Source organism: Mastigoproctus giganteus, chromosome 1, assembly GCF_048544385.1.
Source record: "Mastigoproctus giganteus isolate SK-2022 chromosome 1, ASM4854438v1, whole genome shotgun sequence".
NCBI classification, from domain to species: Eukaryota; Metazoa; Arthropoda; class Arachnida; order Uropygi; family Thelyphonidae; genus Mastigoproctus; species Mastigoproctus giganteus.
In genome coordinates, this window is record NC_143575.1 from 105,250,744 (window position 1) to 105,263,941 (window position 13,198).

The 13,198-nt window shown below is 38.7% G+C and overlaps 1 protein-coding gene across 2 annotated transcripts in view; it reads right to left on the reverse strand.

Moving 5' to 3' along the window:
• The window catches only part of IA-2 (tyrosine phosphatase IA-2), a 462,789-nt gene that overhangs the window by 335,730 nt on the left and 113,861 nt on the right, over nucleotides 1-13,198 (reverse strand). For both annotated transcript variants that reach the window (XM_090374031.1, XM_090374023.1), the window contains exon 2: nucleotides 8,406-8,456. In XM_090374031.1, coding sequence (XP_090230157.1) covers nucleotides 8,406-8,456 — 51 coding nt within the window. The remainder of the gene's footprint in view (nucleotides 1-8,405; nucleotides 8,457-13,198) is intronic.

Sequence of the window (13,198 nt, forward strand, 5' to 3'; positions counted from 1 at the left end):
TACGGATTACTTCTCTAACAATTAAACAGAACAACAGAACAACAGAAACAACAGAACATAACAGAATTCTCCGTAGACCAGAAAGTTACCATGAAAACAAAATTTCATAGCATCACCTGCCAACTCACCAGAGGCTGCCCGCAGGATTCTGTTCTGGGGCCAGCTGCTTGGAATATGATTCAGGATGAATGGCTCCTGCAGAACTTCCCCCATACCACACAGCTCTCATATGCAGATAACCTGATTATCGTTGTTGAGGGCCCTACTCGTGCCGCTATTGAGACCAGAGCTAACACAGTCTTGAATGCCCTGTCGGTTTGAGCTGAAGAGAATAAGCTGGAAATCTCTACAGATAAAAGAAGTAGAACCCTACTTCTCAAAGGACGTCTTGACATCAATAGACCACCAACCATTTGTTATAAAGGACATGCCCTCAAGAAAAAAACGTTCCTTCAATTATTTAGGTGTTACCTTAGATGATCGCAGAACTTTCAGGCCACATCTAAAGTCCATGAAAGAGAAGACCAAAAATTATATCAATATGCTTGCTCGCTTCACCTGCAAAGGCTGGGGTCTTAAGGGATCTGCACTCCACCTTCTTTATTCAGCTGTTTTTGTACCGTTCGTAACATACGGCTCTGCCGTATGGTTCCATCGTTTGTCCATCATCAGCACTAAGCACGTTATCCTGCAGATACAACGGTTGGTGTTACTAAAAATAACTCGGGCTTATAGAACGACATCAACAGCAGCACTACAAGTATTAATACGCTGTATCTCCCTTGACCTCCAAGTGGCTTTCACAAAGCTTTCCCATGCCATCAGAAAGAACAAAGAAACTGAATTCCTGGGAAATAAAACCTATTGTTGATGCAGATCCGAAACAAGAACTCCGGCGTACTTGGCAGGAACTTGTTTCTCTCTAGCAAATCCGTTGGGATGATTCCACCAAAGGCAATACTGCCAAGCTATTTCTACCTAGTGTCTCCTACCTCAACAAACAAAGACTTGGCTGATTCTTCCTTAATTTACATACTACCTTTCTTCTGACGACATGGGTTATTCTAAATGCGAATTCAGGACTCTGGGCTTGTAAACGATGCCCATTGTGTATGTAGAGAACTGGCAGCACGTAATGCACTCGTGTAACATCTAACTCGATCAACATAATCAACTGTTACTGGATCTAAATTTAACCACACTTAGTGCGGAGAGCCTGTTAAAATCAAAAGAAGCGTTTTTAGCTTTTTTTTTTGCAGATATGCCTCAACAGTCTTTAAAAGGCATTTATATCATCTCTCCATGTGCGATCCCACAACAAAGACATCCACACCAGACGTACTTGAAACTGCTATCATCTCTTCTTGTACCTGCTCTTCCCTCATCACTGGCCACTACCACAACTAAATGTACAACCAACTGGACATCTTCCTCGTAGGAATGAAGGCACTGAACTGATAGTAATTCAACTCACACACTTCCCATTGCACCTACCCAACTTTGCAGACCTCCCTTGTTCTGCAAGCTGTCTTCCTTTTCCTGGCCTTCGGTGGGCTCCCAGGCCAGGGGTGATTTCTACTTCTCCCTTCCCATCTCTTCTTTCCGCTGGAGGAAGCCTTCTTTCCTCATCCTCCTCCTTTTACTTACTTTGACGCCACCACTTGTACTATCTTCCCCCACTCTTCCCTTTGTTTTTATTTGGTCTCCGTCTTGAAAGCTCAGGCGTAGATCAATCAGAGTATGAGGGCAGCCTGACTCACCTCCCAGTGGTGGTGTCAGGCAACGTAGAGTCCCACTAGGGGCCATGTGGCCAAGTAGCCAGAGACACAACAACAGAACATAACAGAATTCTCCGTAGACCAGAAACTACACTTTTTTCTGGCTTATGCAGTAGTTCTGCATTCCATCAGAGTACATGCTGCGTAGATGTGGGAAACCACAGGTGGCGCCTCACGGTCTTAGTTGCTTCGACAGAAATTTAAAACAATCATGACCGTGTAAGAGGAAGATGTTAGTGACCTTATAATTATCATCATAACTGCGCAGAAAGTGTTTCCAGAGCAAAACTTCAATTAAAATCAACAGAACTCGATCCTACATAAATTAAAATGATAATATGAATGCACTACCGCTGAGTGAGTTCGTGAATAAATGTTAAGGACCAAAGCACCTAAGGCTATGAGGGGATAGTATACTGTGTCTTATTCTATATCTATATTCTATGGTCGATTTGCCTGTTTTATGGAAGAAAAATCCGAGTTCCAGAAGACCAACTAATTCAGCCACATTGGGAAAAAAGCCCAATGAAAAATTCTTCACGTCACTGGCGGGATTAGAACCAGATATTTTCCACTCGATGTTGTGAGGACGGTGGTTATAACCACTGCGGACATACTACAGCTGGAAATTTTGGTACAGACTGAACATAAAATTTGCAAATCTGTTTCTGATAAAGAGTGAATGCATTTTTGTTCAGTGGACAAACAGCAAAATGTCCGATCTGAGCGTTGTGAAGCGACTAGGATTTGTAGTCCATAAAAAGCCTAGAGATGCAGCTTCCTTCTACTGCTATCTCAGTAGAACAGTTCTGGAAAAAAACACAACGGTTGTTAATCATTCATTCAGTTTTTGAGCAAGTTAAACCAAACCAAACCCTTAAACCAAAACGATTCCTGAAAGGAAAGGATTTAACGACATATCCATAATAACTTCAAGTACAGAAAATTCTCTTGATGATGAATAACTTGTTTCCGTGTGCAAAACATTACTTCAGCTTAACCATTTCCGTAAAAGCCTTTCTCAATGGTAATCATTACAATAATATCAACTCAAGTCCTTTGATTTAAGTAAAACGACACAACCAGAACTGCCCTTGGCTGCTCTCTTAACCTACTCAAAAAAAAGAACATAAAATCGTCCATTGCGCACCACCCAAGTATTTCAATGACTCATGAGGTACTCCTCGTATTTATACGCAATAAATATCTTCTAAATCGTGTTCTTTGTATGTAATAAATATCTCTTCTAAGCGTTGTTCAAAGATCACAAACTACTGCCTACTTTCATCGCTTGTTTAAAATCATATTTCTCTTTCTATCTATCTTACGTACCATTATTTATCTGTCTTTCCATCACATAAGTTGGCCATAAGTTTTAATCCGTCGCCTGGTTATGACTATAAATGTGCTATTTGCCACCCATAAATTCCTCTGAGAGCGTTCTTCTTCAATAGAAGTGCCGACACCATAGCGATAAAACACACGACCATACTAAAGCATAAGTCACTCGGTATCTTACTGTATCGTTGTTCAAGGCTCAGTGATTGATTGCTGGAGGCATTCTTCCTCTCATATGTGAAATAAATGTCTCAGGAGAGAGAGCATGCATCGCAAAACACCTGCAAACTTCGGGCGAAAGAAGAGCATGGATTGAGGTCGCGATATTAGCATACTAATAAGACCAGCGGCACCAATTAGACTAATATCATGATCTAAAACGAAAATAATTTCAATTAAATAGAAGTATTTCTGAGCAGAGTTCAGGAAATCTATTTTTCGCTTCTTCCAGTATAGTAAGGGAGTTGTAGTTGTGTTCATAGATGAGGTGAAAGAACGGCTGCTTTAGACGCCATTTGGAAGAGACCCCTGAACGTCTCTTCGTTCTCTTGTATTGAAAATTTGATTTGGATCAGAGCTTAAACATACAAAGTAGGGAAAAAAGTTCTTTTGGGATCCCACTAGCCGACTTTCCATTTTTGGAAATAATGTAAAAAATAAAATAATATTCTGGATACCATTGTCACAGTCACTGTGGCTTCGACAAATTATTGGAAAAAAATGGGCAAATACTGTGGTAAAATTTAATCCAACTCTCTTTCAATCCTTTATTGGTCACACAGGAGAGATAAGACATCCCACGCGACCAATTAAGACCACGAGGCGCATAAAAAATCCAAGTTGCCAAGGAAAAATCCATGAAACATCCTCCTGAAACCGACCGTGTTGAAGGACAGTGATTGTAACTACTACACTCGAGAACAGTATCAGGTGGACGTCAGGGATTATCCAGATTACCAAACATAATGGAATGTTGAATTATCAAATATTGAGTCCACAAATTTTATTTATTACATTGCTTAAACATCTACTAAAGTAGCTCATTCGCAGATATTAGATCTTAATCTCCGAGCTTAATTTCTTAAAGCTGCAACAATATGAAAATATGAGAGAGACAGAGAGAGATAGAGAGAATAACCCTGTAGGCTTTAAAAGGCCAAGGGTCATCCAACAAACTCCATATAGCTTGTAATGTTCTTCCGCCATCTTCAAAGACTATACAGCCAAAATATTTTGCCCTAACTTCGATCGATGACATTAATTTACCGATGGTTCATCCTTTGGTAATAATTATTTCTGAACCTTCGAGGATTATGGCGTAATTACATTATATGGCCGGTAAAATAATCCCTGTAAATTTCAGCCCACCACTGGACATGTTTACGTCGAACTTCAAGTTTCTGAAGTCAACAATTTATCCTCTTCTGTATTGCGTTACTACATCCACATATTTGGCACTGCTGGGGAAGTTATACTCTCCATGCCCTTCCTACTCATTAGAGTAGGTATTCACCGAAATCAATGCCTCATTAAAAAAGGATGAGAAGCAATCGTGGAGACTAAGAAATCCTCTTTCTGTCGACCGTCGTACACAAGAAACCATTAGCCACTGGTAGAGGAACCCCATAATTATTCTCATGCAAATAATACACCAGGCTGCGCAGCTCAAATAGCAGGTTCTTCGAAATTTGTATCAGCTCGTCTAATCTTAGAAGAAAAAGAAAGAAAAACGCAAATGATGTGGGTCTTTATCATTCAGTAGACAGATGGACATTAAAATCAATTTGTTCGCGAATATTTTACGGTTTTTTCGCTTCTCTTCCAGCTATTTTGCTTGGATTGAGAGTGAGTGAGTGAGAGAGAGAGAAAGAGAGTTATTTTCCTAACAAGGCTTCTTGTATGCGGTTCAGTAATGTGGTTTTCAAACATTCCACTAATAGCAGAGCACAGACAATGATCCAAATTACTTTCAGACAGAAGCGTTACCTCGCGAATGTACGCGTGATTATACCACAGTGGGTGGCTGCATCTCCTATCTGCAAGTGTTTGTTTGTGAGCAATAAATCGTTAAATTTACAAAATGTCCAACATACTTTGCTTTGCCTCGAAAGCCGAGTTTTATTTAGGAATTACTCCAATATTTATTTCTAATATAAAAAGCAATGACAAAGTGGTTCAGAACAAGTTTCGAATCTAATCTTTATAACCGAATTCTGAAAATGGCCAGAAAATTGTTATTTTCGCTTTTTGAAGGTTGTAGAAAGCTTTCCAAGTGATTTAATCTGCCAATTTTCGAGATGCAGCTTCAGAACACAATAATTAAACTTCTAAGAAGAGTTACCACGGTAAACATCAGGACGACCAAATCCTTGTCAGTTTTCAAGCACCAGTTCAAGTATTTTTATCCGGCAGTCAGTTGAAACTAAATGGGAGCTTCGAGTCCACCCCCTACCGGTAATATAAATGCATTCCAACATGATTATTTTCCAGTAACCTCAGGACCGGAGCACTGCAAGAATCGCAACATATTTGGCACGCGTTAGCCCAGCAACAATCGTCACTAAGGCAGCATAACCATGACAACCATAGGCTTAGTAACAAACTTCTAATAAATCCCTCAGCGAGATGGATGGTTGGAAACTAAATCGCAGGACGTAGATCTAATCTTTCCATAATCACCACTTTGTCACAAAAGAATGGATAGAAATGGTGAGGTCAGGCTCTGCAGGCTGGCTGACTCTCTCTCTCTCTCTCTCTCTTCTTCCCCCTCCTCCGCAATTTGCCTGCAGAAACGCCGGGAAGATTATATTAATTATTTAAAGATTAAGCCCGACTGCTCTGTAGGAATTAATAATGCTCCAACAAGACAAAAACAGGGAAAAATCGAGAGTGTCAAAGTATTTCCCTCTTAATTAAAACTTTTTCTTCTTCAAAGACACCGACATCAAGACAACGCTTCGGGACGAAACTTTAAAAAAAAAAAAGGAACAAAATTTCTCGCTGTATTCACTATTGCTTCGTTCATTTGCTTCAAAAGATTTCTTTTTTTAGCTTTAACCATGCAGAGAAAACCCTAGCACGCTCGACACATGGAAAAGAGAAATTTAATGCGCTTGAAAATTACTGGATTTGGATATAAAGAAACGATTTCATCTCGGTTCGTTGTGACTGGCTTGAATGGACATGTGTGTTCAGAGGCGTATTTGTCTGTTGTACGAGTTTAGAAATGAGTAATAACTACAAAGGGGCAAACCCTGTTTCCTCTGTCTGAGATCGACTAACTAATGAATGAAAGCGAAGCGGTGATCAACCGCTTTCATTCATTGTGATAAACATGAAGACGATCACTGCAATCGATTTTGTTTGTTTTCATTTGTAATTTACCAATTCGGTCATCTTTTGACAGCGCAATAGTACACACGCCTGAGTTGACGTGGTTCGAACCCCCGTGATTAGTGGAAAATCCCCCGTGACTCTAAATATGGTTTGGTTGAATTCATTGTCAGAATGATTAGTGGAAAATTCCCCTGGCCTGTGGTCTTCCGGCTATAAACAGAAAATCAATATTAACTGCTCTAAATTCTTAATTCCCCAGCGATTTTAACTACCCACTTAGTTACAATATAGCTAATGATACAAATAATGTTCTGAGAGTATCATGAGCACAGATTAACAGAACAAAATGTATAAAGTAAATTCTCTGCGAGTCCTTCATCATAATATCCTAAAATGCTTTCATTAGGAATTCTTGCAGTTCAGAAAGGTTCTCATATTTGCTTTAATTGCATACACTTGTTCTTAATTTATATTCACAAATAAGAGTAACGCAAACAGTGAATATGCTAGGTAAAAAAGGTATGCTGCAGCCATTATAAATCCACTGCAGGATGGAAGCTTCCTCAACAATTCATATTAAGAAGAATCGACCATCATCTGCCACGCTGGGCCAGTGCGGATTGGCAGATAGACCTATTTAGCAGTCAGAGGCTTGAACCCCGGTCAAAGGGCGTATGCTACCGCACTCCGGCCCCTGACTACTCGACGATAGAGGCTAACGTCTCATGAAGCTTTCATGAACATTCTTGATTCAAGCGAAGATCAGTCCTCCTCTAGAATTCACTAATTATTTTAAACGTTCGTTAGCTAATCTTCCCCAATTCGTGTAAATATTGCATGAGGATTTTAAGCATCATAAGAAACACATTTATGACAATTTACTTGCCCATCCAACTTGAATGTTGTCTCAGCTGGACCAATAAGACACGAAGCAGCTTAAAATAATTAACTCCCAACGTAAGATTCTTTGACATATCAATGCGAGCTGAATATGGAAAGATAGTGTGGCTCGAAGACTTCCAGGTTTCTTTGGACCGTTTCTTAGAACACCAAAACATCTTTTCTGTAGAAATTATTTAGAGCAGATGAAGGTTTCTGCGGATGAAATGTTTTATTCTTCTTTCGTGCCTTTTTCGGATATTATTACTTATATTGGCGAGCTATCTTTATAGCCCGTTTCAAGTACCACTTGACAATCTTGGTTACTTCTTTTAAACACGCTTCGAATGTGCTGCAACTCTTGAAAAATCTATGGAATTAAATGAACAAAAATATTTCATTGACCCCAGTGATCTTTTGGTCAGAGGCTCGCATTGGACAATACTGTGTTACAAAACTCAGCAAAATCTTCTGATATTAGGTGAAAGCTTCGATGTGAACGGCACAGGTCACACGTCAACAATCGTTCAAAAATGGCTCGTTACTGTGACAGAAGAGTAGCGAAAAGCTAATTGAGTCTCTGAAGTTTGTTGTCGGCTGTGAGTTTACGTAGAACCCATTTGCTCAGTTTGACATACCTTTTCCAGTCGATGCGAATGGTTTCTGATGTACCTGGCATAGTTGGCTTGAATCCAACTCTCTTGTAGTTGGTCGTCGATGATAGGATTCATCATCAAGAGACTCATCACCTGATTTAACTTTTTTGAACCATCTTTGGTTTGTGCCTTCTCTCACTATCTTACGGGCTTCTTGTGAAGTGGTTATACCCAATTTGTAATCAAAATAAATATGCTCGTGTAGCAATAATTGAAGCAGCCATCTTTTAGTTCGCTTTTTACAATTTCAAGCTAGCTGGTCATCAACTGACTCAATGTCACTTGTGCTTTCGAAATGCATCAACGGATAATCAACGTCTACAATGGCTTTCAATAATTTTTGCCAAAATCTTCTGTGGTTACCTAATAATATTTTAAAACTATACAAACATTTGTAGAATTAAAGCCCATAACTTACCATCATAGCACATTTCATCCTGGTCACACAGTTGTTCTGTGAACAGACAGCCTATAAAAGCAAACGAAACGGTTAGAACGCATGGGTGGAATGCATCACGTGATGAATGCAAACAAAAATTTATCAGTAGGTCATACATTTTTCGAGTCTTATAAAAATAAGATAAATGCTTTAAAATCAAAAATTTGGAGTGTTTAAAATGCAAAAATACTTCTAATGTAGTCTTCTTCATACAGTAGATTGGACAATTTAATCTAAGTAACGAGGGTTGGGTTGTTGAAGCCAAGTTTCACTGTAAAGAGAAATCATCATGGACGATCTCTATACAGAGGAATGATCAGGCATTAATGTTACTTTTCTGAAGTACTGCGGACACTATATCCCAGACACCATAATATATAACCAATCTAACAACCCAATACTGGTGTACAAGAGGACTAAATTATTGATGGGTGGCCAGTCATAGTTTTTAATTCTATAGTTGAGTCACTTGGTGTTACAGTGATCAAGTTTATGGATATTGAGATGAGGACAATGGCTAATGACCTGAAGTAATAATCTCATTATATAAAAATAACCATTTTATTAAGTTACTTCTTTGTTTTTATAGCTTGGCATAAATATTCTTCATCTCTACTGGACAGGTGAGTGGGGTTTTAAAAATTATATATTCTTGTTTGTTTCAAATAAATTTATTTTTTAATATTTAAATACATTTCTGTAGAGGTGAAGATATATTTCTGGAGATCCTCAAGTAAAAGTAAAGAAAAGTAAGTGGTAAGTGAAAACAAAAGGAATAAACAAGGTAAGTTTAAATTAATTGAAGAGGACTTTATAAATTCTTCCGTTCGTCGATGGAAGTCGAACTCAGACCTCTCCAAACGAGTGGCAGAAGGCGACGTATTGTGCCAACTAAGCTAGCACGGCGAAGAAAGCTAAACGTGTACCTTTATTTCGTTTTCAACCTTTAGGATCAACAAATAATAGTTTTCGCACCGTCCCTTTCGAAAAAACGAGTTTGAAATCCCACAGCTGTGGGAAGGAGCTTATCGAGGCCACTCAAACAAAGTTGATTTACTGTAATGGCCAAAACCGACCTTAGAACACAGGAAATTTACAATAATAATACATTTACAGCTCATGTCACGAGCTGATGTGACACTAAGGAACTCAATCCAATCAGCAAACCGTAGAAGTTTACTATAATCAAAATAATCAGTAGTAATGTACCAATTGCTTCATCAGAAAAGAGATAGAAACCCTCCTGAATATCTGTTTATTGTTCCCTCTTCGCTCTTCAACTGTCCAGACTGGAAGTTAATATCAAGTGGCCTATTGAGGCCTCGACTATAGAGATGTAATCGCTATTCAAAATTACTAAAAGTTAGTAGTCTCTCCTTAATTCGCATGCACGTGTTGCATTGCGTTCTTTTGTTTGTCCATCCAATAATGACTCCAGCTGTTAAATCAACATAACTACTGTTCAAAAGACTTCAACCGAAATCTTCTTCTTATGTATTATTTGTTTTATAAAATTCCTAGGTACACGTACAAGAGAAGCGGCTCTGCCATTAAGAATAATCACGATGTACCATGGTTAAAGATCGCTAGTGGTAAGACAATGGAAATAAATAGGTAGTCGCATTATGAGACAGTCAGCAAGGACCTTGGAATTAGTTGCATGTAAACTGAGCATTGCATACTCTCTCTGATCTGCGTCCATCGGGTCGGATTACTCCATTAATGTACAACCACTGCTTCCCATTTGCTTAACGAACCACTGCACCACGTATCAACAAGGCATGGCATAAAGGGGAGGCTTTTAGATAACGCAATAGCATTACATAATCATAAGAGTTGTTCAAAGACGCAGAAACTTACAATCCCATCATACAGAAGGCTTAAATTTACAATAAGAGTGGTAATCCAAAACGAGTACTCGATGTTTTATTTCAAGCCATAATGAGGGCAGAATCTCAAACATTTCTTATTGTTCAATTATATTTAGAATTGTGTGTTCCGGTTTATATTCATCTAGAAATAAAACGAAGGTATTGAGAGTAATATAAAACGTTTCATATTTTATAAACTTCCTCTGACAGTGTTATCTTTTCATCCCATCTATCAACAGTCCCTAAATTCGGATGCAAATTACCTTAAAATAAACATAATGCTAAATTATTAATACCAGACTTTGATCTCCCTTTGGGAGTATCCTCTCAACGCCGAATGCGGCAAATTTTTATTGCGCATGCAGCAGAAAGCGGAGGAGGAGACATTATCAGCGTTTGATGGACAGCCTGTTGCCACTGCGCAACAGTTGAGGCGGCAACAGGGATATTGCGTACGTGCTGCCATCTATCGAACAGCCACGGAACTTTGAATAAAAATCGATAATTGGATTTTATTTTATAATTTTTTTAATATAATACTTCTTTTTCTCTCTTAAAAGAACCAAAATATTGATTTATTGACAATTAAAGTTACGATAATACAAATTAAATAAAGTAAATAGATTTCCAGGTCCAGTAGTAGATAACCGATAATTAACGTACATCCGGGTATGTTAATTTAAGTGAATCCTTCTAATAGAAGGAAAAGTCACATAAACACTCCTTGTTGGTTTTAACTCCCTCTTCGATTTCGTACCATAATTTTTTACTTAAATCATGGCCTTGTACGTCTTCATTTAACGGATTGATTTGGCATAATGAGAATGCCACTGATTATTCAAAATTAATCGTCGTATTTCCATAAAAGGAATATTCATCTTTATATCTTCGTACTTTTATAATTAACAAGCAGAATTACGTATACATCGCGAGATGGCGCCAGCGTGAAACCTCGAAAATAACACATGACATACGACAAGCATAAAAGTCAAGACAACTCGTTATACTAGTCTCGCTGATAAGGGATGCGTTGGCAACATTCGTTTGCCTTCCTTTAACATGAGCGGTTACTATGGAAACGGAACACGAAAGAGCAGAGCGGCTGCATCCGTGATAACAATATATGTTTGGGGATGCAGAAGAGAAAAGATATAACAAATTTTTTTTTTTTCTTTTTTATTCAGTTCTTTTTATAACACTGACTTTTAGTAATATACATCTTAAAATCAATAATATTAACTCCTTTTCTTTATCTACAGCGCAAAGCCATTAAAATAAAAGCTTTGAGAAGAACCGATCGTTAACTGGCAGCAAATCCCAAAATATCAAACTCCAAAATTAAAGAAATTTAATATTACAGATTATTAACTCTTCGTTCATGTTATTAATAAAAACCTCCACTGCCATCTATCGGATATGTTAGTAACTATTCAGCAGACTATCTTGGGGTAATCTCCACTGGCATCCAAATATCAGTCGTTTATTTTACGGATGCCAACAGAAAGAACATTAATTTCCTTCAACAGCCCCCCTCACCCCCGTATACATACACAAGAGAGCACCGCAAGCCTCCTTTCATTAAAACCAACAAGACATATGTCAAGCTTTCTGTTAACATACAACCATTTTATCCCCCTACAGCTGAGAGACGTACTCTTGCTCAGTAGTAGCTGGATCTTAACATGTGTTTCTGTCAGGTGGACACACACAACCCCGCCTTCCGCTACTTCGCTGGCGGTACGAGGAAGAGATAAAGAAGGGAGAGTTCCAACTGTCATTTTAAGGTGGCTATTTGTAATTACATAAAATCGAAGGTGGTGCGAACCAGAAGGGGAAAAAAAACTACCTTTTTTTGAGCGTGGATAAAAAAAGAACTCGGGGGGATCTTACAAAAGGAGCACAATGGGGAAAGGAGGGAGGATGAAAGAGAGAATAGAAACGCAATAGAAAAATAAAGCTGTTCTGTAAGACAGCGAAACAGAGGAATTAGAGGGAAAACAACGTGAAGGATGTAAACTTTTCTGGAAAAGAAATACGAAAGAAAATTATAGGCAAAAGAAACTGGCACAAGAAACATCTAAATGTATCAAATCGATAATTTTACGTGCCTTATTGAGAAGGCACAAAAACGAAAATAAATAAATAAACAGGAAGAAACCGCAGCTGCACAGATGGAAATCAATACTCTGGTTTTATAACCGAATACGTTTTCTGAGTTGAATCCCATCTCAACTATGGAATATGAAATTTATTCGTTTTGTGTAGTTTGTTTGTTTGATTATTTTTACACCGCTTGAAGCTTGTAATATAAGGACCCCTGTCTCTATTTGAGGGGGGAGAATGAAGGAATAAGTTACCTGAAACCGATAACCCAAAACTGAACTGAAAAATTCGCTGAAATCAATCGGATAGTGACAAGTATCCACCAAGAAGGAAAGAAAAAGATATTAGAATGTCACATTCATTGTTTATAAATGAGAGGGAGATCTCCTCGAAGTATTTTCTTAAGATGTGCGGTCTGCTGTGCCCACAACAGTGACGATCCATCTGAGCTGGCACAGATCGCGTTCTGTAACCAGCACACAGCCCGCCCAAGTCCCTAAACTGTCACATCTCGCCTACTTGTGAACACCGCACCAGTCTCTCTCTCTGATAGGTGGTACCATCGTCCAATCAGAAGTCTAGCTGGGGATGTTGTTATGTCTACAAGCTTGTAAACCATAAAGTCGGACGTTTTCCGAAAAATCCGTGCCTGTTTACCACGGCGTAACATCATCCACAGAATCATTGCTGAGCCATCACGCTGGTGACGTCAGCCGTTACCATGGTAACGTAGGTCCTGTCAAAAGAGTGATAAACTCGGCTCGTCGAGTAGAAACGCAAGCTGCATTTCCAAAAGGT